Source organism: Sardina pilchardus, chromosome 2, assembly GCF_963854185.1.
Source record: "Sardina pilchardus chromosome 2, fSarPil1.1, whole genome shotgun sequence".
In the NCBI taxonomy this organism is placed as follows: Eukaryota; Metazoa; Chordata; class Actinopteri; order Clupeiformes; family Clupeidae; genus Sardina; species Sardina pilchardus.
Window position 1 is genome coordinate 36,438,505 of NC_084995.1, and position 22,011 is coordinate 36,460,515.

The 22,011-nt window shown below is 41.7% G+C and overlaps 2 protein-coding genes across 2 annotated transcripts; one reads left to right on the forward strand and one right to left on the reverse strand.

The window, feature by feature from the left end:
• The first annotated feature begins 2,449 nt into the window (after positions 1-2,449).
• cdyl (chromodomain protein, Y-like) lies at positions 2,450-18,726 on the forward strand. Its single transcript, XM_062529194.1, has 7 exons — positions 2,450-2,774; positions 9,104-9,959; positions 10,054-10,319; positions 14,172-14,344; positions 14,488-14,698; positions 15,449-15,592; positions 16,352-18,726. Exons 1-7 carry the CDS (start codon positions 2,748-2,750, stop codon positions 16,508-16,510), a joined length of 1,836 nt encoding a protein of 611 aa, XP_062385178.1. The 5' UTR covers positions 2,450-2,747; the 3' UTR covers positions 16,511-18,726.
• On the reverse strand, positions 18,679-21,790 carry rpp40 (ribonuclease P/MRP 40 subunit). The gene is made up of 8 exons (XM_062529209.1): positions 21,540-21,790; positions 21,303-21,447; positions 20,819-20,887; positions 20,608-20,703; positions 20,084-20,209; positions 19,473-19,671; positions 19,192-19,326; positions 18,679-19,012 (listed from the first exon to the last, which is right to left on the reverse strand). The coding sequence occupies exons 1-8, from the start codon at positions 21,654-21,656 to the stop codon at positions 18,814-18,816; spliced, it is 1,086 nt and encodes a 361-aa protein (XP_062385193.1). The 5' UTR covers positions 21,657-21,790; the 3' UTR covers positions 18,679-18,813.
• Between the last annotated feature and the right edge of the window lie 221 nt (positions 21,791-22,011).

The following is a 22,011-nucleotide window of genomic DNA, read 5'->3' on the forward strand; positions in this document are numbered from 1 at the left end:
CATGCTGATCTAGTTGGCTTCAGTGAAGATGAGTCAAGCTGAATGTTAATGTTGGGGAATAGCTGTTACATCAACATATCTTTCAATGCTTCAAGAGCAGCTTCAGAAACCACCTCTTGAAACCAGGGTCTAGTGGTTGCTCTGATACAGAAAGTCACAGGCCTGCTTGAAAACCACTTTCTCCAAAACCTTTGACAAGAAAAGGGAGACAGGTATGTAGCTCTTCACATCACCTTAGGAAATTGGACTTATAACTGACGGGTGACTAGTTGATTGAGGAAATATTGTATAAGAGCGGGGGGTGGGGACTGACTGCTCTGAATGTGTGTCCTCCAGTGTATAATGCAGTGAACAAATTTCCCTCAGGACAAAGTAGCTAACTGTAGCTTAACAAACAATTGGTTGCCACACTAGCGAAACGGTTGTCATATTTTGTGCATTTTGCATTGAGTTTACAGAATACTCATTCTCTTATCTAACAACAACTATGCACATAGTCTGCACATTGCAAACCATACCAAGTTTCATCATGTGAACAACACATGGATGGACAGGATGGACACCAAACGTCCTTGGGATAAAAGCAGCTAAACCATGCTTCACAATGTGTGATTGTGTATGTGATGTGTTTTGCCTGAGTTAGTGTGTGTGTGTGTGTGTGTGTGTGTGTGTGTGTGTGTGTGTGTGTGTGTGTGTGTGTGTGTGTGTGTGTGTGTGTGTGTGTCGGGTTAGGCTAATGTATAATCCAAATTAGTTAAATACAGCAAATGTTTGACACACTATATCCTAATAACAGTAATATATTCAAATACCACAATATCTGCAGGCAGCAATAATCTATCCTAACAGAAATGTGATTTGCAGGCCCCCCTAAGAGTGGAATTTCACAAAACTAGCGTGCAAAGAATATGGTACGTGTTAGATTTTATGTGAAAGTCTGATCATTGTCTTAGACAGTTGTGTCATTCAAAGTGCCATATGGACAGAAATTCACAGAATTTAGCCTACAGTACATCCAAAGAATGCACTGATGCCACAAAATCGACATGAAACATACTTCATTTTTTCACAGAAGAAAGTATGTCTCATGTGTTTTTAGTGAAAGGAACGTACACCTTTATGGAAAAAAGAGTCTAGCTCACCATCGTCTTGCTTCGTCCACCCCTCCACCCGCCCCCCACCCCCCCCCCCCACCCCCCCAAGCAGCGCAACTTCAAGCAGTGCATCGGTATATTTGATAGTCAGAGGCACATTTATAGTGCCATTCAATTCCACTAATCCATGCTTTACTAAAACCTGTTTGTGATAGGCTATACATCTGCACTCGTCTATTATTTGAACTCAGGCAAGTGAAACTAACTTGATCTCATTCATAGTCAATGACAAAACAGTTTGACACAGTTTATGACTTTCCCTATTGACTGACAATGGGTTACCATCTAAAACATATGAAAAAGCACTTATAGCCAATAATGACTTAATGACTGAATAAAAATCCTATTATATATGTATATGAGGACCTTGTGCACCTTCAGCTTATGCCCGCATATACTGTATGACCAGGTTTTTCTTGGTCAGTGGCGTTATGATTTTTAGAGGGTGTAAGATAGCGATTTTTGGATCATGCGCCAGACCACACCATACCACACCCCTGGGCACAAAAGAGGAGTGCATGGAACAAAATGCCACTCGGTGTAAGATAAGAATAAGCTTTGTGCCACATTTCTGATTGCCAAAATAGAGCCCTTAGTCTGCAGTGAAGGCACATTCTCCAAAAAGATATTTGGCTCATTCCAGGACTGGTTGAGTCTGGTTTTCACCATACTAGCTCAATCTTTTAGGCAGGGTTCACCCAGCCTGGTTGAGTAGAGTTTAGGTTGTTGTTTTAAACCCAGTCATTTTTACTGTGAGCCTACTCTGGCTAGTCTGGCAGGTTTATTGCCCTGCTGGTTGACAGTTTTCAGAGAGGCCTAACTCAGAAGGCAGATGATATAGGCCTAGCCTACAGACATCAGACCTCAATGCAGCACCTCCAGTCGGGATTTTTGTTTTGTTGTCAATCGGATGGCATTTTCTTCCATAAGCCTGTTGCCTATGGAATGTTCAGGAATGAATGCTAAAAAAGCATCTTAAAACATCACACAATTGCAGATAGTCGCTCATAGTTCATTCACCCCTCCCCACCCACCTAGAGAATTAACATGAGGGGCCAGGGGGGACCCATACACCTGGCCCCATGTAGGCCTAGTGATGTTTGACAGTTCCCATCGCAGAATATTATTTTGTAAAATTCGTGTTCATCATAAAGGCACGAATAAAGTATCAACAAGTAGCCTGTACTAAACCTATATCCTATTATTGTCATCAGAGAGCGATTGAGACATCCTGTAGCCTAGTTGTTGGTTGAGAACATGGTTGGGAAGCTCCACTGTGCCATCGCGCAATCGTTTCTGCGCATAGCGTTAGTTAACGCTGGCATTGGCAGAAACTGAGTGCCTTCACCGAAAGTAAGGTCTGGCGTTAGTTGAGAGTCTGATGATTGTCCTATTATTAGTTGCTTAAACACTGAAAATAGAAAGGTAGTGTCAAATAATAAACCTCGTAAAGACAGCGATCTCGTGGTTGAGTGTGAACCCCATCTCCGTGATCGGGGAGGGAGGAGGAGAGGCCAAAGACAACTGCAACTGGAGAAAAAAAGTGTCTTCAGTTCGAACCGGATTAGCTGAACGTCGACAAAATATCTGTGTATGATGGCCTCGGAAGAGCTCTACGAGGTATGGAAATTAAACACCTTAAAGTTGACCTGCAATTGGGCAACGTCTAATTCTTTTTTTGTGTTTTTGTGTAAACCGTCTGAACATTTGGTCCATTGGGGTCATCATGTGTGGTAGCTACTGACTCGCCTTAGTAACGTCGCGCTAGCGTTAGCTAGCACGCTCGCTAAGAGAAAAGTAGAAGCTAGCTAGCTTGCTTGCTTGCTTGCTTGCTGTGCATTTCCAACTTAGTGAACTGTTCCAAGCTAACGTTGCTTTTGTGTTTCCCCTCACTAGAATGCGGTAGTTAGCTTGATATCAATCGTGTAGAGTTAGTGCCAATACTAGTTTGTATTCCACGGAAGTAGTTTCTGTGTGTAATAAATTGGTCACTTTGATGATGAAGCGAACATAATGTGGTCGTCTCAAAAGTAGCTAGCTACCTTGCTGGCTATTAATCAGGCAAACCAGGGGATTGAGTGATGGCTAATAACAAAAAGGCCTTACTTTGGACCAGCTATCCCAGCTAAGTTGTCAAATATGCGGCTATTTAGAAGGGTGAATTTCAATCTTGTGTTGTGGATGTTCCTAAATCCTTGTAACGTTGGTCGACCCCCTTGTGATGGAGATTGTTAGCTTAGATTTGTAACGTTAGCGTAACTTTCCCTTTGTTTCATGTTTTGATTAACCATGTAACGTTGCTCCAATTAACTAGTTATGTCCCATGCTGTTAAAGCGATACATGTTTGTGTTAGTATTCTTTTTGGACGTAATGATAAGAACTACCATCATTTTGGAATGACTGAGTTGGTTGCTTGGAGCCTGAAGAGTTACAGGTAAGAATGTCCCCACCTAACAATAGCACTTTAAGGTTTGGATTGAGGAAAACAAATGACATACGTCTCCCAACTATCAAACTCTAATAACACAGAGAAGAGGATAACATGCCAAATGTCTCTCTCTCTTTTTAGTCTTTTTACAGTTTGCAATACTCATTTCCTACCAGTACTGATGTCCACAAATATCTTTCTGAAACTTGGACAATGGATGTAGAATGTATAAGAGCACTACAGTTTTATCTTCAGTATAGTTGTAGAGTCTTACTGATGTAACATTGCAAGTGACAAGAAACACAAACAAGTTGTGTGCTGTTTTCCTGTCTAAAACCTACCTGTACCTTGAAAAAAGCACCACTCACCTTTGCGGTTTACCAGTGAACTTTCCCCCCTTTCTGGAGGTATTCAGTTGTTTTGGAATGCCTGATGCTCAAAGCGTCATTTTCCTTCTCAACCATATTCAGACCAAATGTATGCCTTGTTTGGGGAGATTTGAGACATTTTAAACCCACTGACAAGTGTCCCTGCACCATACTTCTAGGCATCCAATGTTGATAGGCTTTTGCGAAAGTTCAAGACTATATTTGTTTTGCTTCAAATGGGGCGATGCAGGGCTAAACTGAATACAGTTCAGAATTTGTATAGTGTATAACATGGAGTATGGACATGTATTTCTGCCAAAGCCGTTAGTGCATACAATGGAAATTCCATTTTTCCCTGTGTCTTTGCTCTCCATGGTGCTGGAATCATTTGAGTTAATGACTTATAGGACTTGTGTATAGTTACCTAAGACAGACTGTTTTTAAGGCTGAGGTCAGCAGCAGCACTGGTTTGTTGAGCCTGATGCTGCTTGCCGCCTACCTTGTTGTATTTTCATATTTAGATAGACAGGTAAGATGCAACATGCATGTCAGGGTTTAACCCTTAGGCTATTGTTAAATGAATGCTATTTCCCCTTCCCTTCCTGTCAGCCTGTCAAACCTAATATATTTCACCTCTTCCATAATTACTGTATCATCTAGTGTACTGGTCAGCAACCTTTTCTCTTAAAAGGGCCCTTTCTGTATCAGAAATAAAAGTAAATCTGTCTGGGGCCGCAAAGATAACGGAACATTTAAAAGAAATCAGTTCAAATATCTTAATTAGCCTCAGACATGTGGCATTCTCGCCATACTCCTTATTGCACGGTGTAATATTTTCACAAACTGTAATGTGTTGGAGCAACTTGAAGCTTAATGACTGTATGAAATTGTTAAACATATTTTAGAACTTCCATTTTTAGAGAAAGCCAGAGAGCTACTAGAGAGGAGTTAAAAAGCTGTATGTGGCCCTCGGACTGCAGGTTGCCTGCCCCTGAGTTAGTGGATAATTCAGCTGAAATCAAGCAGAGATTTTCTTATGAGGAAACAGCAATCTTAGCCGTTTCTCATTGACACAAACGCAACAGCTAACTAGCTTTTGCTTGGGTCACTCATGTATCCCTCGGAACCAAGATAAACAATTCTTCAACGATGCCTAATCTTAGTTTAGCTGAAATGATTCTCATTCACTTACGTGGAGAAAAATGGTCCCCTCTCACAAACTATACTTTTTTCATCTTAGGCCTTAAGTTATGGAAGATTTTGTTTAGGGTAATTTAGCCTCTTCTCCCATAGGATTCCATCAAAAAAAAAAAAAAAAAAAGATTAGGCTACTGATTGCTTTTATAAGGCAACAAAGAAGTGTACTCTTATGTTTCAGTATCTGCCAGGAAACTTGCAGAATAAATGTAATGTAATGGTCGACTGCATTTTTGTAAGCTGCTGTGGCTGATAGATGCTGCTGCTGGCCTAGTGGCACAGTTGCATTTCTGCTGCTACCGCTGATATAAAACACAACAGAGCAAAGACAGCATCATAAAGAAATGAGTCTGCTGAGCAAGACAACACTATTTCATGAAGATCTAGAAAGGTGGAGCTAGGGAGAGTGGGAAAAACTTCCTTGTGCAGGCGCTGCATGGAGTCTACCAAATAGTACTACATTTGATCAAGTGCCATAACATAAGAATCTAATTGGCTGGTTCAGACAGAGAGAGAGAGATTAATCAGCAAGGTACTCAATGTTTCCTGACTGAATTAGACTCTTTTGAATTTAGCAGACATACTACTGTATGTAACTGTTGCAGGCCTGAAATTATCATCAGATTTTAAATGGAATATATGCTGCTGCGACCCTATAGACGTAATTTCATTGGTTCATACATGAAAAAGAGAAATCAATCTGAAATGTGCATACATTAGCCTACACATTGGTGCATTGTTCTAAAATATTCCTAATCGTGGGGAGCTGTGGTGTGACTATGTACCATGGTCCATGTACTGGCCCAACATGTCCACACCGACGAAGACATGGTTTTAATCCATGGTCATTTCTCAATCCCATCCCAGTCTCTTCCGCTCATTTGCTTAGGAAACTTGCCTTTATTTTGTTTTAACAGAAACGGTAACATATTAACTTTATCAGCATTGAATGATTTGTTAAGCAGTACACATTACAATCTACAATACTTTAAAGCCTGCATTATGGTTCTAGGGCCCTAATTGTGGCGATGAGAAACAGATGGTCAGAGGCACAAAGTTTATAGACATTAAAGGTATGGCCAGTCCACATTCACTAATTTAATGGCGTGATTTTGTGATCAAACGCTGGGTGCAAAAGGGTTGTTCTTATGTTTCTTATTTAGTCATGGGTATGTTTTGGGTGTAACGATATTGTAGAACTCCCTCTAGAGTCGCAGTGTATTTGTTACTCTGCTATTGCAAATAGCAAACTTCTTGTGACTTATCCCCCATGTACACAATGCAAATGTTTTTATTGTGGAGATGAATGATTAACAACAGGCAAAAACTATCTCCAAAGAGCTAGCCTATCTACTGACAAGATAATGTGTCATGATTCTCGCCAGATTTGGCAGAGCGGCACTTTTTGCTTGGCTGGTTTTCTCGCTTGGGACTCAGTATGTTCGTTTTTTATAATAGAAAAGTCCTGTGGCACACCACCAACCAAAAATGGAACAGAAATACACACTGTAGCCTAATATAGCAAAAATAATGACAATTTAGTCTCCATTTGTTTACAGTTCAGTTCAGAGTCTGCATTTTTTCCTTCTCAAGTAGGCCTAGGCATATTTTGTTTTAGACCCTACGTCTTTTCACCCATAGATATTAAAAAGCTAGACACTGCATTGTCCGTCGAGTTCTATTAATTGGCATAGGCTACGTAAATGCGGCTGTCATGTCGGAGGCTAACTTGGATGCTTTATACATGCTATAACCTTTCACTATAGACCAGGTTTTTCGTGGTCAGTGGCACAATGATTTTTAGAGGGTGTAAGAAAGGTTTTTTTGGACCATGGGCCAGACCACACCTTATGTCATCAATTGCCACACCCTTGGGTGAAAGGTTTAATAAAAGTGAAGCGCATGGCGAAAAATTCCTCACTTTATTGAGTGTAATATAAGAATAAGCCTTGCGTTGCACTTTGCGCCACCTTGCGCCGGGTGCACGATAGACCCCTAAAAATCCACCATCCATGGGTCTAATATTGGAAAATTCAGTCACATCAACACTTACAAGACATGTCTGCTTAGGCTCCAGGAAAATCGTTGCCACACCATCTCAGATTGTGTCCAAAGTTTGTCTTCATAACGTTTAAGCTTACGTCTGAAGACTAGGCTAACACCAGTAAAATATTGTTCAGGGTTTCATATTTTTTCATTGTTGATTTCTCTCCTTTTAAGTCATTACACTGTCAAAAACATGCCACCTGAAACATACTGTACATCTCCGGTGACCCTGTTAAAGCAACACTAAAGCACTTTTCCTCTGTCGCACAAACGCTACACAAGGTAGAATATGTTGCATGATTTTATGAAAGTATGATGTATTGCGACATCGAAGCAAGTAAAATTTGTAGTTTCTGATGTCTCTTTTCATCAAACTACAGATACACTACCCCACCTCATAAAGTTGCATAGTGCGGGTATAGCCGATAGAGGGCCGCGAAGTGAAAGTTGAAGTGCCGTTCACCCTGTTACGAGTTGATGAACCGCTGAAATGATTTTGGAAACATTATTTTAAGGTACGAAAAACTCTTTAGTGTTGCTTTAATTGTAGGTGGGAATACAGTGTCCGCTTCTGGTTGAATTCTAATACAAAGATGAGAAATCAATAATGCTCATCATAACATTGCTGAAACAAAAAACTGACTAATGGGTGCCTAAAACATTTGCACAGTACTGTATGATATTTATCTTCTATGGTACTTTGGCATAGTATATTGGCATACCCAATGCCCATACTAAGAGCTACATATATTTTCATGTTCCTACTAGCTACCGCTATCTATTTTAACAGAAATATTTTACAGGACTTAGTTTTGGACCAATTTAATGTAGACAAGTTTTGAACAAAATCCGAGAAGGTGCAGGAGCAACCTTATCTGCTTTGATATGGAATGACCCATATGCAGACGCTTGGAACGTACTGGCATTTCATGCTGTTGAGATACTGTATGTGTGGTGCAAATACAAACCATTTATATCTGATTGGACGAGAGGCATTCCACGACACTGGGCTTATCCCAGGACACCCCCCCCCTCCTGGTCTCCTCGCCACTAGTTATCACTCCACATTTTGCATGGTGTTGTCCAACACTACAGTACATTCATTCAAAGCAAGAGAGCAGCAATTTCATAACTTCACATAATTACAGTCGAACTGTAACTGCAACTGCAGCAGAGCGTTCGTGATTGTAGGGGTTGATAAAGGATGCACCCACGGCTGTGATTACCTGCGTCACTCGGCTGAATCACTGCTGTGGGCATATCCTTTACCAACCTGTCTCTGACACGTGCCATATTGCCTAATTATATATATCATTAATTATTGAAAGTAACCCCTTCAAAAGATTATTTTCCTTTACTCAATAATGTTTTAAAGAAACTTAACACCTGAGCTGATGAAGTTTGTCTGTCTTTGAAGAAAACCAGATAGCTGTGAGTTGCCTATCAGAGAAAACAATGCTGAATCTATGCTGAATCTAATCGTCATTTAGTAGTCAGACATGGCCTATGTCTATTGAAATCCATGCTCTTTGAGATCAGTGGGTCATAAATTCAGTTGTGGTAACATTTTTGTGTGTGTGCATTCAAACACTCATTAGCAAACTTGTATCAAATATTTTTTCCCACATTTTTCTTTTGCCACATCTGAAACAAACCAAGATCATATGGTCTATGTAGTAAAGCCGTAGTGTATCTGACATCTTGTTTTGTTTCAGATGATTCATGATTATTAAAAGCATAATTCAGAATACAACAAGAGTGGTTCGAAAGACATTTAAGGTGGATTTCTGGATTAGATTAAGGATAAAGAATTATTTTGACGAAATGGAACAATACCAGCCTATTGAGTTAAGAAAACACCTACCGCTCTGCCAGAAGACTTATCCACCTTGCATTTCCCTCTCTGCAGGTCGAGAAGATCGTAGACAAGCGGAAGAACAAGAAGGGCAAGATGGAGTACCTGGTCCGCTGGCGCGGCTATGGCTTCGAGGGGGACACGTGGGAGCCAGAGACGCACCTGGCCAACTGCATGGAGTTCATTCACGAGTTCAACCGGCAGATGAGCGAGAGGCAGCGGGACGGCTCGCTCATCCGCTCCACGCGCAGCTCACCCCACATCAGCTTCAACCATTCGTCCGCTGGTGGCAGCAACAACGCACGCAAGCAGATCTCGCGACCGCCGCCCCACAACCCCAGTGTCAGCCAGCCTCTGGCAAAGACTGTTAGCTCGCCCACTCCTTCAGTGCTAGCCATTAGCCCCACAAAGCAACAGCAACAGCACTTGCCCGATTTGAAGGACTCATTTGGCATGCAACAGTATCAACAACGGCCACAACAACAACAACAACAACAACAACAACAACAGCAGCAGCAGCAGATGTCAAACCAAAAGTATAGACGATCAGGTGCTGTCACCGATGGTGTTGCCGGCTCAGGCTTGACTGTATCGCCAGCTGTTAATACTGTACGCCGGAGCATGGATCTCGCCAAGTCCGGCATCAAAATCCTCGTGCCTAAAAGTCCCATGAACAGTCGGACTGACTCAGAGGAGTCGCCCAGCGAGGCCGCCCAGGGCCTTGAGCAGGGCGGGCAGGAGCCGGACTCGGTGCCCCCCGAGGTGGCACTGCTGGAGAAGCCGGTGGGCATCCTGCTGGGGCCTGGGGAGGAGAGGGCGCGCATGGGCACGCGGCCTCGCACGCAGACCACTCTGACCTCTCCACAGCTCCCCATCACGCCTGCAGCTATGCGCATCCTCAACGGAAAAGGTAAAGTGGTTTGCATGTGTGGTGGTTATATCACAGATATATCGCTCGAATTAATTGTTCTTGTAACAGTCCTTGCTTACTTGTTTTCTCAAAGGTACTTCCACCTTCACGGAGACGTCGCCAGCTAATGGGACGTCTAACTTGCAGACCGCGGTTACCGGAGTAACGAGTGCCTCTGGAGTGAGTGGGAAGCGACGCTTTGAAGAGCGCACAGCTGCCTTTGACAAACGTTTACGGTTCAGCGTCCGTCAGACGGAGAGTGCCTACCGCTATCGGGACATCGTGGTGAAGAAACAGGATGGCTTCACACACATTCTGTTCTCTACAAAATCTTCGGAGAACAACTCCCTGAACCCAGATGTGAGTGTACATTTTGCTACTACTGTTATTGCGAGCAGTGACCATTCCTCACTAAAGGACTCACTTTATACAGCACCCTACTCATTTAATTTAATTTACTTATTGAGCGGCAAAACATTACACATGTCTCATGGCGCATGGCGTGTTTCAAAGAGAGCCCATGGGCAACAGGGGCAAGGAAAAAATCCATAGAATTGGAGATGCATATAGGAAGAAACCTCAGACAGATCCACTACTCAAGGGCCCAACCCATCTGCCTAGGGTCAGTTACAGTAGAGTAAAGTCATTTGTAGTATCAGAAAGTTCAAATAGTCCAGTGTAGGGAATAAATTGTCCATGAGTAATTTCGGAAAGTAATGGGTCGCTAGGATGCGTGGGCCTGGAATCCGGGCAGGGAACCACAACAGGCAATGGTAGGGCAGTCATAGGGATGGCGATGGCGATGGTAGGGCAGTCATAGGGATGGGACGTCAGGTGTGATGAGGGCCAGGCACAAAGATGGCTGAAGACTGGTAATGGTTTACCTCACAGGTGAGGTATAGGGGAAAGGGAAGAGAAATAAAGTAGGTTAGTAATACTATAAGTCATGTTTGTTGGTATTAATAAGCATATCAATGGCGATATAGATTATTATACTATAGAGGGAAAAGGCAGAGGGGGAGAGGGCAGTAGAGGGAGTTGAATGACAGTACAGGGAGAGAAGGAAAGAGGGAGAGTTAAGAGAGACAGGGAGAGGGGAGAAGAGGAGTTTTACACATGAAAAGCCCATGACAGCGCTATGCTAAAGCAGCATAACTAAGGCATGGTGGAGGGTAGTCAGCACCAACACAGGTGTGGTCAGTAGCCACCATGGGACGCATGACTGGGGCACCAATCACACAAGCCCACAGCAGATTTGGTCTATTCCAATAAGACCCTGAGGTGGTTGAAGTTCCACACTGCACCATACCCAAGTATGGGAAGCACTAGTGGATTAGCCCATGGTGCTAACACTCATTTGGTAGTCTTACAGATCACAGCTGGTTTATTGTATGGAATGTTTAAAATGAGTCTACGTGCTGTTGTCTCTTCACAAAATGATAGCTCCTCCGCCAAGTGCTCAAATTCAGTTGTTTTGATGCAACTTGACCATTGCGATGCACCTCACATTTATATGAGCAAGACGCAAACGGAAAAAAAATGCAAGGCTCCTGAAATAACAAGGTGCCACAAGTTTTAAAGAATACCCAGGTTTTGAGGATGGGTTGTTGCTAAACTACCTTACTCGGCTAAGTTGGAGAACTAGTTATTTAGTTAGGAATAAAACATTACAGCAACAACATGTACTAATTTTCCACCTAGCGATTTTTAAAATTACTTTTTTGGGATATTCACATTTTGAAGGCTCATCTCTAGAATTCCAAAAGGTGAGAGTTAGAACAATGCGATGTGGAAATTGGTTTTATGTGTATCGTTGCTATGGTACCTACCTTATACTTAGCTTCATAGACAGGTAGCTAAGCAGCAAGCCATTGTTGCAAACAAGACATCGAAAGACAAGTTTAACTTTTTGCTCTTTTGTCATATAAATGGGCAACAGGACAGAACAGTGGTCAAAAGATCATTAGAGATTAGAATGGTGAAACTAATGTTTTGGTGTTATACCAGAGATACAGTAAGAGCAATACCTTTCTCCGGTTCTTCTATTGCAGACAAACCTGTTTCCCCTCAACAACTCCCATATACTTTTAAATGTAGTGGGTTCAGTACAATACATGGAAACCAAAGCCATATGGCTCTGAGGGAAACAAATGGCAGCAGGACAGTGTCATTATAAATGGAAGCAACAAAAGTACATTTCTCGTGTTATAATCAACAAGGTTGTCCTATCTATCAACTACCACAGCACAATGCGTTATAAAAACATTTCATTGAAACATTGATCAAATGGCTTGGTGTGAAGTTCTGTTGCCAACTTGCCATGTGTTTCTCTTTTTTTTTTTTTTTTAGTCTTTGCTCTATTCGGGGATGCATACAGTGCCGCTGAAAGACAGCACTCTCACTTCATGCTCGTTTACTGTTCACTTCCTCTTTTCTTGTAAACATCATTTTTAATCATGGCAGGAACTTGGACCTGCCTTGTTTCCCATACGTCTTCTGGGTACTCAGAGCTAGTGTGATTTGTTGAAACTACTTGGCCGATTAATGTGCTTGAATGATGCTGCTGTTGTTGCAATCCTTGTAAGTCACTCAGTAGAAGGTGGGATTGTTTTGAGTGATGCAACGCACATGCTCATCAAAAATGCATGACTGGACGTTTCAGATTGAAACATAAGATTGAAATGTAAGCTGATCTGATATGAGATAGTAGGTATAAAGTTGGCCAGTCTTGCTTGCCTTGTGTTAGGGGTGGCACGGTTTTTGAAAAATGCTCCGAACCGTGCGGTTCGCATGTCACGGTTCGGAGTGTGTGTTCGTCGTACGGTCCTACGGTTCAGGCTAGTTATGGCATGCGCAATTGATTCCCATATGTGACGACGTGTTTCCCTTACGTGCGAGAGTAGGAGTATGGAGTTTTGAGTGCTGCGCGCAAGGTTTTAGAAATGACAAGTGCGAGAGATCATCCCTAGCGTGGTCAAACTGATGCACCTGACCCTGCTCGGGTGGAAGCATGTTCTTCCACAACTGTAGACTATGCGTGCAACTTTACCAAACAGTAGAAGTAAACTCATTCTCCTTGGCCCGCTCTCGTGCGCGCTCACACCCGCCCTCGACATGCACATTAATCCAAATAGAACATTCACAATCGTGAACGCAATGACGCACAGAAAACGATTAGCTAAATTACTGTTAAAAACGGTTAGCATCAGACATTTGATAAAATCTCTTGCATTCAAGTTGACTGACCATCTCAATACCAATGTTTTCAACTCCAAGGCTTAAAAGGCCCTGTCCCAAGGAGAAAAAGTATTAGCTTACCTTGAAACTAAAACACATGTGGGGAAACTGAACGGTCCAACCAGTAGAGTATGATGAGCTTAGCCTGCTACTTTGTTTACAATATTTTGAGGCTTCAGCCAGACAGCTGAATTTAAGAGGTGGAGTTATAATGAATAGTAGGCTATAATCTGCATAAAGTTTGCTGTTATGAATATCAGACATGTCAGTATATAGAATGAATAAATAATTACATAATGTGTGTGTGTTTCAAATAAAGACAAGCTTTACATCTTGTTAAAAAATCATTCACACTATATGAAAGGAGAGCGATAAAAAGGCGATGCAATAAAAAATATGGGTGGACGACCTACATTTTGTGCTGGTGCACCATCCCTGCCAAATAAATGAAAAGATTCTTGAAATCATCGATGTCTTCCCTCTTGCTTTATCAAAATCTCAACTGAAGCTTAAAGTTTCCTCAGACAATAATGTGCTTTATGTGAAGTCAAATTCAGTTTGTGCATTATTACATGATAACTATTCTCTAAATACACTAGCCTAATTGTGGATGATTAAGCTATGTGCTGAAATATGTTTCTGGAGTGTTAAAGAGTAAAAGAAAAAATAACAACAAGAACCGCACCGAACCGAAAACCGTGACCCTAAACCGTGATACGAACCGAACCGTAGATTTTGTGAACCGTGCCACCCCTAATGATAACTATTCTCTAAATACACTAGCCTAATTGTGGATGATTAAGCTATGTGCTGAAATATGTTTCTGGAGTGTTAAAGAGTAAAAGAAAAAATAACAACAAGAACCGCACCGAACCGAAAACCGTGACCCTAAACCGTGATACGAACCGAACCGTAGATTTTGTGAACCGTGCCACCCCTACCTTGTGTTCATACTGAATGTGTGTGTGTGTTCAGGTGATGAAGGAAGTACAGAGTGCCATGGCCACTGCGGCGGCTGATGACAGTAAGCTGGTGCTGCTCAGCGCCGTGGGAAGTGTTTTCTGCTGCGGCCTGGACTTCCTGTATTTCATACGCCGCCTCACTGACGACAGGAAGAAGGAGAGCATAAAAATGGCTGAAACTATTAGGTATGTCCCTAGAAGAATTGTTTTTTTCTGCAAGGTATTTCTCATAATTGTCGTAAATGTTTGTTTTTTGTTTTCTTGCATGAATTTGTTCTTCAGATAGAATGTTGGTAAAAGCCATATTCCATGTGTCTCCGTTTTCCCAGGACATTTGTGAACACATTTATCCAGTTTAAGAAGCCCATCGTAGTTGCTGTGAATGGGCCTGCCATAGGGCTTGGTGCCTCGATATTGCCCTTGTGTGATGTCATTTGGGCCAATGAAAAGGCCTGGTTCCAGACGCCCTATGCCACCATTGGCCAGACGCCTGATGCCTGCTCATCTATCACCTTCCCACGCATCATGGGTGTTGCCTCGGTCAGTGGCCATTTTGAAATGTCTATGCAAAATGTGGTTATTACATTGTAATAACAACCCTTTCACACTTCCTTCAGACATCATTTTGTTCTGTGTGTGCGTGTGTTGTAGCCTGCTAGCTTGTAGCAGTAGGAAATTAGCATCGTTTTTACCCACTCAGTGCAGTTCTGATGTCGTCATGTGTCCATTGTCAGTGAAATTGTATTTTTTGGGGGGAAAAAATACTGAATTTCTTCAGTTCAGTCACTGCATTTACCTTGCTCACCACCATCTTGTGTGGAGACAGTCTGTATAAATCGTTTGAACACAAGCTCCTGTCAATGGACAGAGAAGGAAAGAAGAGTTCGGTAATCAACTTGTAGAGACTTTTCCCTCACAACATGACCTGAAGAAGAGCAGTCTGTTTTTAACACCCTTTCTTTATACTTACAAAGGTAGAAATACTTCAGTTTGTTTGCAGAAACACACTCCATAAATGTGATTTTTCGAGCCTAGTTACCGGTAAAAGATCTGCAACATGCTATTCAGTTGTAAATGCACATTCCGATCTTACTCAAGATTGCACCAATTGAGGTCGTTTTGGTCGTAAACAAAAATTTACACACATTATCATCTTAAAATAGACCCTACGTTGTTGTTAAACCAGTTTCCCACACAGTATCTCGAGTGTCTTAATGTTTCCTATTTACTTTAACCGCCTTCATATGTGTTTCCTCACTGGTTCCTCCTCTCCTCTCGCCCCTGCTGTAGGCCAATGAGATGCTACTGAGTGGGAGGAAGCTGACCGCTCAAGAGGCTTGCGCCAAGGGCCTCGTGTCACAAGTGCTGTGGCCGGGCACTTTCATGCAGGAGGTCATGGTGCGCATTAGGGAGCTAGTCTCTTGTAATTCCATTGTAAGTCATCCCTTATTTCATTTTAGAGTTTATTTTTTGTTTCTGTTTATTTGTGTGTACGGCATGGCATTCTATCACGCATACAGCACATTTCCACACATTCACATCGTCTCCCTGTTTCTGTTGGTCTTTGGTTCTACAACCTCATTAAAAAACATTTATATGTGTCCTGAATGCTCACACTCCAAGAGATAATTTAACTACGTTTCTCTTCTATGTTGTAGCAATGAATGTGTGCTATTCATGTGATTGTCTTTCATCAACAAAAAAAAAGACAATAAGCTGCTGTAAGACGTTTGGTTGAATCTTAACGCCATCAACCATAATTATATGTCATACAAATGTGAAATGTTAAATCTCGACTTGTCTTGCATCCAAAAATCTCCACTTGTACACACCACTTCATGTACACTTTTTAGCAGACCCATCTACTCTGTTTGGCGCCAGTAATTCTGGTAGCATTTCAACAAACACACACAGTGCTTTAACAGAGGAGTTATTGTAGGTGCTACAAGTTGAGTTGAGCATCGTTTATCACACATCTTGTTGTTTTACAAACACATAAAACTGTTAAAGCACACTAGCAACTATATTGAGAATTCTCTGTACTGCTTCACAGTGCATCCATATCCATAAACCATTTTGTCCTTCTTTCCTTTTTTCCTTTCTTTTTCCCCCCTCCTCCTTTTTCTGTTGGACCCTTTGGCTTTTGTTACTCCCGGTCTCTTCCGTGCTCCTGCTGTTGTGGTGGTACTGTAGGTTCTGCGGGAGTCCAAAGCACTGGTGCGGAACTCCAACCGGACCACCTTGGAGCAGGCCAACGAGCGGGAGTGCGAAGCGCTAAAGAGGGTCTGGGGCTCGGCCCAAGGCATGGACTCCATATTAAAATACCTGCAGAATAAAACGGATGAATTCTAAACTGGGCAAAGAAGAGGAACAGGCAGACCTTCTGCAGCTTCAAGCCCTCTTCTGACCAAGAAGTCCATCCTCAAAAGTGCCTAGAGGGAACAATGAAAGATTTTTTTGTTTTTGTTTTTTATGGGACAAATCCTCTAATCTCCAGTATGAGTTTGATCGTCATCCATCTAAGGAAAAAGATGAACTTGTTTGAATCCGCCCCTGGTGGTTGCTCTTAAACTGGTAAACAATTCCCGACTGTGCATGGAAAAGATTTTTTGTAAGGCTGTAGTGATCTCCCAGGTCATTTGGTGTACATGCTTATTTTGGCCTATCTATGCTTGGAGTTGGTGGTCAGTCACGGTAACATTTTTACTTCAACGAACCACGTGTGCACAGCTTAGGCATTTGTGTGACATGGTGAAATGTGAGGTTGCCGGGGCTATTGATGGAGTTGAGAACAACACAGTGGGTGTGTAAGGGTTAGAGGGGACATGCAACAGAAGGCTTTCCACTATGGGACTGTGACAGAGGTTTCATGTTGGCCTTGAGGTAGTCACAAGGAATACCTTACCTCAGAGCTGTATACACACATATTACTTTTTTACTGACTGGCCCTCTGAAGATCATCACGGCGGGACCTGAAGCACCATACAAGATGGGCTCACACTTCACAGATAAGGTATTATGTGATTGTACCTTGTAGACCTTGCTGTTTGTCTTATTTGTGTAGTAACACAGTGGAATTGCCAAAGCTAAAGTCGCCACTGACGAATGCTTTGGGTCATTTTTATCACCAAAAATGTTTGAGGTTACTATCAATGCTATTGCCTAAGTTAAGTGTAGAGTCATTTTTTTATTTAATGCTAAGTTAAAGAAATATGAAGTGAATCTGTCAGGAAAAGTGGCTGCATTTGAGTGCTTGTCTATATGTGTGGAGGGCCTGTGGAGATCCAAAGTGTTGCCTTTTACATCCCCATTCGTGAAGGCCCATCCTGATGTGAACTTGATCAAATTTGCACTTTGACTCAAAATGGAATTTGGGTTGTCTTAGTTTTTCCTCTGTGGTTAGAGGGAGGAGTATGTCAAAGCACAGCAGTTGTGTTGGTCCTTAGTACCACAAGTGGACAGTCTGCCGCACAAATTTGAAAATAATCAACAAAAACATAATCCATAACCTTCCATCTTCCTTGGTGAAACCTCCAATGCTTCCTTGCTGACATGGCACTGTGCACTGCTACCCAGCGGTTGGTGGTGTGTAAAGTGCTGGTTAATTTGTTTTTGTTTTGTTTGTTAATTACGCTTCTTTGTAAATATTGTATTGCCATTGTGTTTTGTTTAAACAACCTCCTCCATGTCACAGGTCATTTTCCCCATCATCCTCACAGACTAGAGTAATCAACGGCTGGAATAAATATCTACTTAGCTAACTTCACCCTGAAATCTTTTATGGAAAAAAAAAACTACTGTTTTCTTGTAGTGATGAAATAATTATTATTTATGCAGTGCTAAGTATTTAAATATTTAAAACTGATTGAACATATAGGTCTGTCTGTATTAAAAAGTTGAAAATAATTATCTACCACCCTAAGTTTGATTTATGTATTTTTACACTTAATTTTAGGGTAAATCTTTTATATATTTGTCTTTTAATTTAACATCCTGATGTGGTTCCCCCAATGTAAATGGCACCTTCATCTCATTTGGAAGACCATGGTTACTCTAAATTGGATAATTTCATCAAATTCATGTCAGTGTCATGTCGAGTCCATGGGTTTTTAAGGGTGATGAAAATGAAGCATCCCATCATTCTAACTAAACAATTTAAACGATGGTCCATTTCCAACTATAAGGCCCAAGCAACTTGTATAACTGGACGTGAGAGTGTGTTCCACAAATCAATCTGATAAAAAAAAAAAAAAGACTTACCTTGCAGACCTTCCAATGATTTTCTCCTTAACGTGAAAGAGATTAAAAGGGACCTCTACAGAAGTATGTGTGGAGTCCTAACCCGTTTCCCTCCAGAGTGGAGAGCTGTATATAATGTGGATTGCCTTTAGTATAAAATACTGGTACAGTATTTTTTTTTCTGTCTCTGGATCTTTTCCATATAGTTGAACTTGTATACAAATGGAATATATAAATGTATACATACACTTACACTGTACAATCTGTAAAGATTTTTTTAATAGATTCATAAGATATATACAACTGTCAAAATAAACTTATTTCACCTATCATGCTTACTATGTTTTATTTGTGTAGCAGAATGTGTGGAAATGTTGGTTCCAGATTTGCCAAATGTCCACTTTCTCTCAATGGTTCTAGGGTGGGCAGCCATCATGTGAGCCTGTGGCCATGTGCAACCAATAGTCCTGGTTCCTGAAGCAAACAAAGTTGTAGAAGTTTTCCCCACCCTTCAGGAACCCATGTTCTGTGGTTCCCCAGGAGACTGGACTGTCCATAAAGCCATACACAGTCATGGACAGCCAAGAGGCAAACTTGGGCTCATCAAAATAACGCCTGAAATGGGGGGGGGGGGGGGGAGTGAGTTATGAATTAGACTCAAACTTCTAAAGAACTTTTTCCAGGACATTATCAGTGATTGAAGACAAATTTGATCTCAACTGCTTCATACTGCATCAGACAATCCCTTACTACTACATGATCAACAGTGAATTAGGAGCAAATGGAAATCTGACCTGAGCTCTAGTAGCAGTGAGTATATGTCTTCAGGAGTCAGGAACCCAGTGATGGAGCAGAGTATCCCTTGATTCATGATGCTCTGTGGCTCAGGACAGATATATGTTGAAAGAAAACTGGATGCCTCATTGTCACTGGAATGAAAAGTCACAGAAAACCAGTGAGAACCAGGCATGCCAAATACTGTTGATACCTAGCAGTGAGAAGTCTTGAATTTCCCCTTGGGGATCAATAAAGTATCTATCTATATCTATCTATCTAGAAATGATCCAACACTTGCCAACTGATGTCCATACTGACTGCCCCCAGCCACTCCAGGAAGTGATGTGGGTCACATGACTTCTCTCCATGCAGGTCAGAGGAGAGGAGAGAGGGGCAGGGCGTCTCCTTCAGGGTCCATGTCTGCAGCGCAGGCCTGCACTCCTCAAAGCTGTACTGGGACAGGAGAGTCCGCAACGCCCCACCATCCCCGTCAGCAGCTGACCACAGCAAGCAATGGTTTAAGAAATAAAACCCGAGGTAAGGTTAGTGAGTTTACTTTACTTTGTGGATGGACAGAGATATATACACACATCAGTACATCACACCTGATGTTTGGTTTCTATAATATAACCGGTTTGAGTAGGAGTTGTGTGCCCAAATTATTGTCTGTGGGGAGACGTTTGAGTTCAACCAGGACAAAATCTTTCAAGGCGTTTGATTCAATATAATTAATGGTGCAGGGAACACTTGTTCATGCAAGCAGCTGTTTGCTAAAACCTACCTCAATAAAATACCTCAAACCTTGTTGAACACCATTTCGATCATGTTCAATCATGTCGTTCAATCAGTAAACCGTTGCAAAATCGGTGTGACCCGTTATGCAATTGAACTTGCCCCCCAGTCACTCACCTGTCATTTTGCAGGAGATCAACAAGTCACACTTCATTGGCACCCATTCCTTCAGACTGGTCATCAGCCGCTGGTGGCCCTTTGCACCTGGACTCATTAACTTGTCTGTCAAGTCTACAGTCACAACTGCAGAGGGTTGAGAAATACGGGACTTAAATGAAACAAAACGCAAGTACAGAGAGAGCCTACTCATCACAGCATATCTTGAGCTTTTTGCTTCCTTTATAGTTTCTATGGCACAGATGCATTGGTCAGCTTAGCTGTATTATTTTAAACATCCGGCGGACATAGCGGGTCCAAAAAGTACAAGTCCTGCCTCATGTTATTTCTACCTGTGCACTTAACACATGTGATATCACTAATTATCTGATCTACGTGGCCGCTAATTAGGATGATTTACTAAATGGTTGGATCAAATACTTGGCAGGAATTTTACTTTCTGAACCCGGGATGTCCGCCTCTGGCTGTTACACAAGTTCACCATGCTCAAGATAGTAACTGGTCAGCATGCAGAGATGACTCACCATATCTCAGCACCTTTCTATGTTTATACTGGGATGGTTTTCCCTCCAAACCCAGCTGCTCATAGGTATCCTTATCGACAGACAGAATCAACTGCCCTTTGTCACAAGAACAGACAAAAATGAGTTATGGTGTAAACATACGATACACAAAGCATGGTTTCATTGTTGCTTATCTCTAGACAAGCTGTTGAAAAGCTTCTGAACATCTTACCAGTTGGAAGAAATGCTATGGTGTTATCCTCATCAATTCTGGTATTGTAAGAAAGCGCATAAAAATGACCTGAGACAGTAAAGATATAAAGTCAGCATTCTGCAAACACACACAATATTTTTCCAATCTGTTTTAATATCACTTATGCTAAATAAATAGTGTTATTTGGGGAAAAATTACGCATTAATTCCAACATTCATTTAACATTAAAACGATCTACTACTCTACTGTAGTATAGAAGTCAATATCGACCATGGGAGGGGGAGGGGGAGGGGGATGTACATAAATAAACTGTACTGCTGTCTGGACTGTCCTGGGAACAATACTGAACGGACTGTACACAAAATGTGTGACAAGTCAAAGTGTTTGTTGCAATTGGTTTGACGTAGCCTACACTACTAAAATGGTGGGAGTGTGCATAGGTTTGTGATTTTAATGTCAAATGAATGTTATGTTTATATTGTATATAAACACTATGCATTACCTTTTTTCACGACTTTCTCAATAATATTTTCCTCAAGAAGTTTATAAAGTGGTAGATCACGAACACGGTAATGGGAGTTGAAACTGTTAATGACTCCGCCAATGCTCGCAGGCAAGGAAGCACATTCGGGGATTACAATAGACACCTGCAAAAATCAAAATGCATAACACTAAATTAGATAGGCCAACATTAATACTGGTCTATCTTAATGTCGGCCCCTAAGTACCTCAATAGTACCTTGTAGTTGAAGAAGTGTTTCGACACGTGGGTGTCATATCGCGCTTTCTCATTTATGAAGCTTGACTTTTCGCATACGAGCAAATTCCTGGAGCTCTGTTCCAGTTCAGGGGACATGGCTGCGACTTCTGAGTGCTTTTGTTTTGTTTAGATATAGCAAAACGCGTTTACTTTAGAACGGTAACACACGAAAACACGCCATCCTCACCGGCTAGGCGAACACCCTTTCTGTATCTTCCGCCTATTTTGAACACACCCATTAATGTACTAACCAATGACAGGCCTGAAATCAGTTCTCCCCGTCGACGTAACTTCCTTGGCAAACATAAACACGCGTTTTGAAGCAGAAATAGAGCCATGAGTAAATGCCTTTACAGTTGGTAAATGCCAGCAAGAGTAAAGTTAAATTATCATACAGTTTTTTTTAAGTAGCCTAATAATCTAAATCCACTCATTCAAAAACATACCTTCA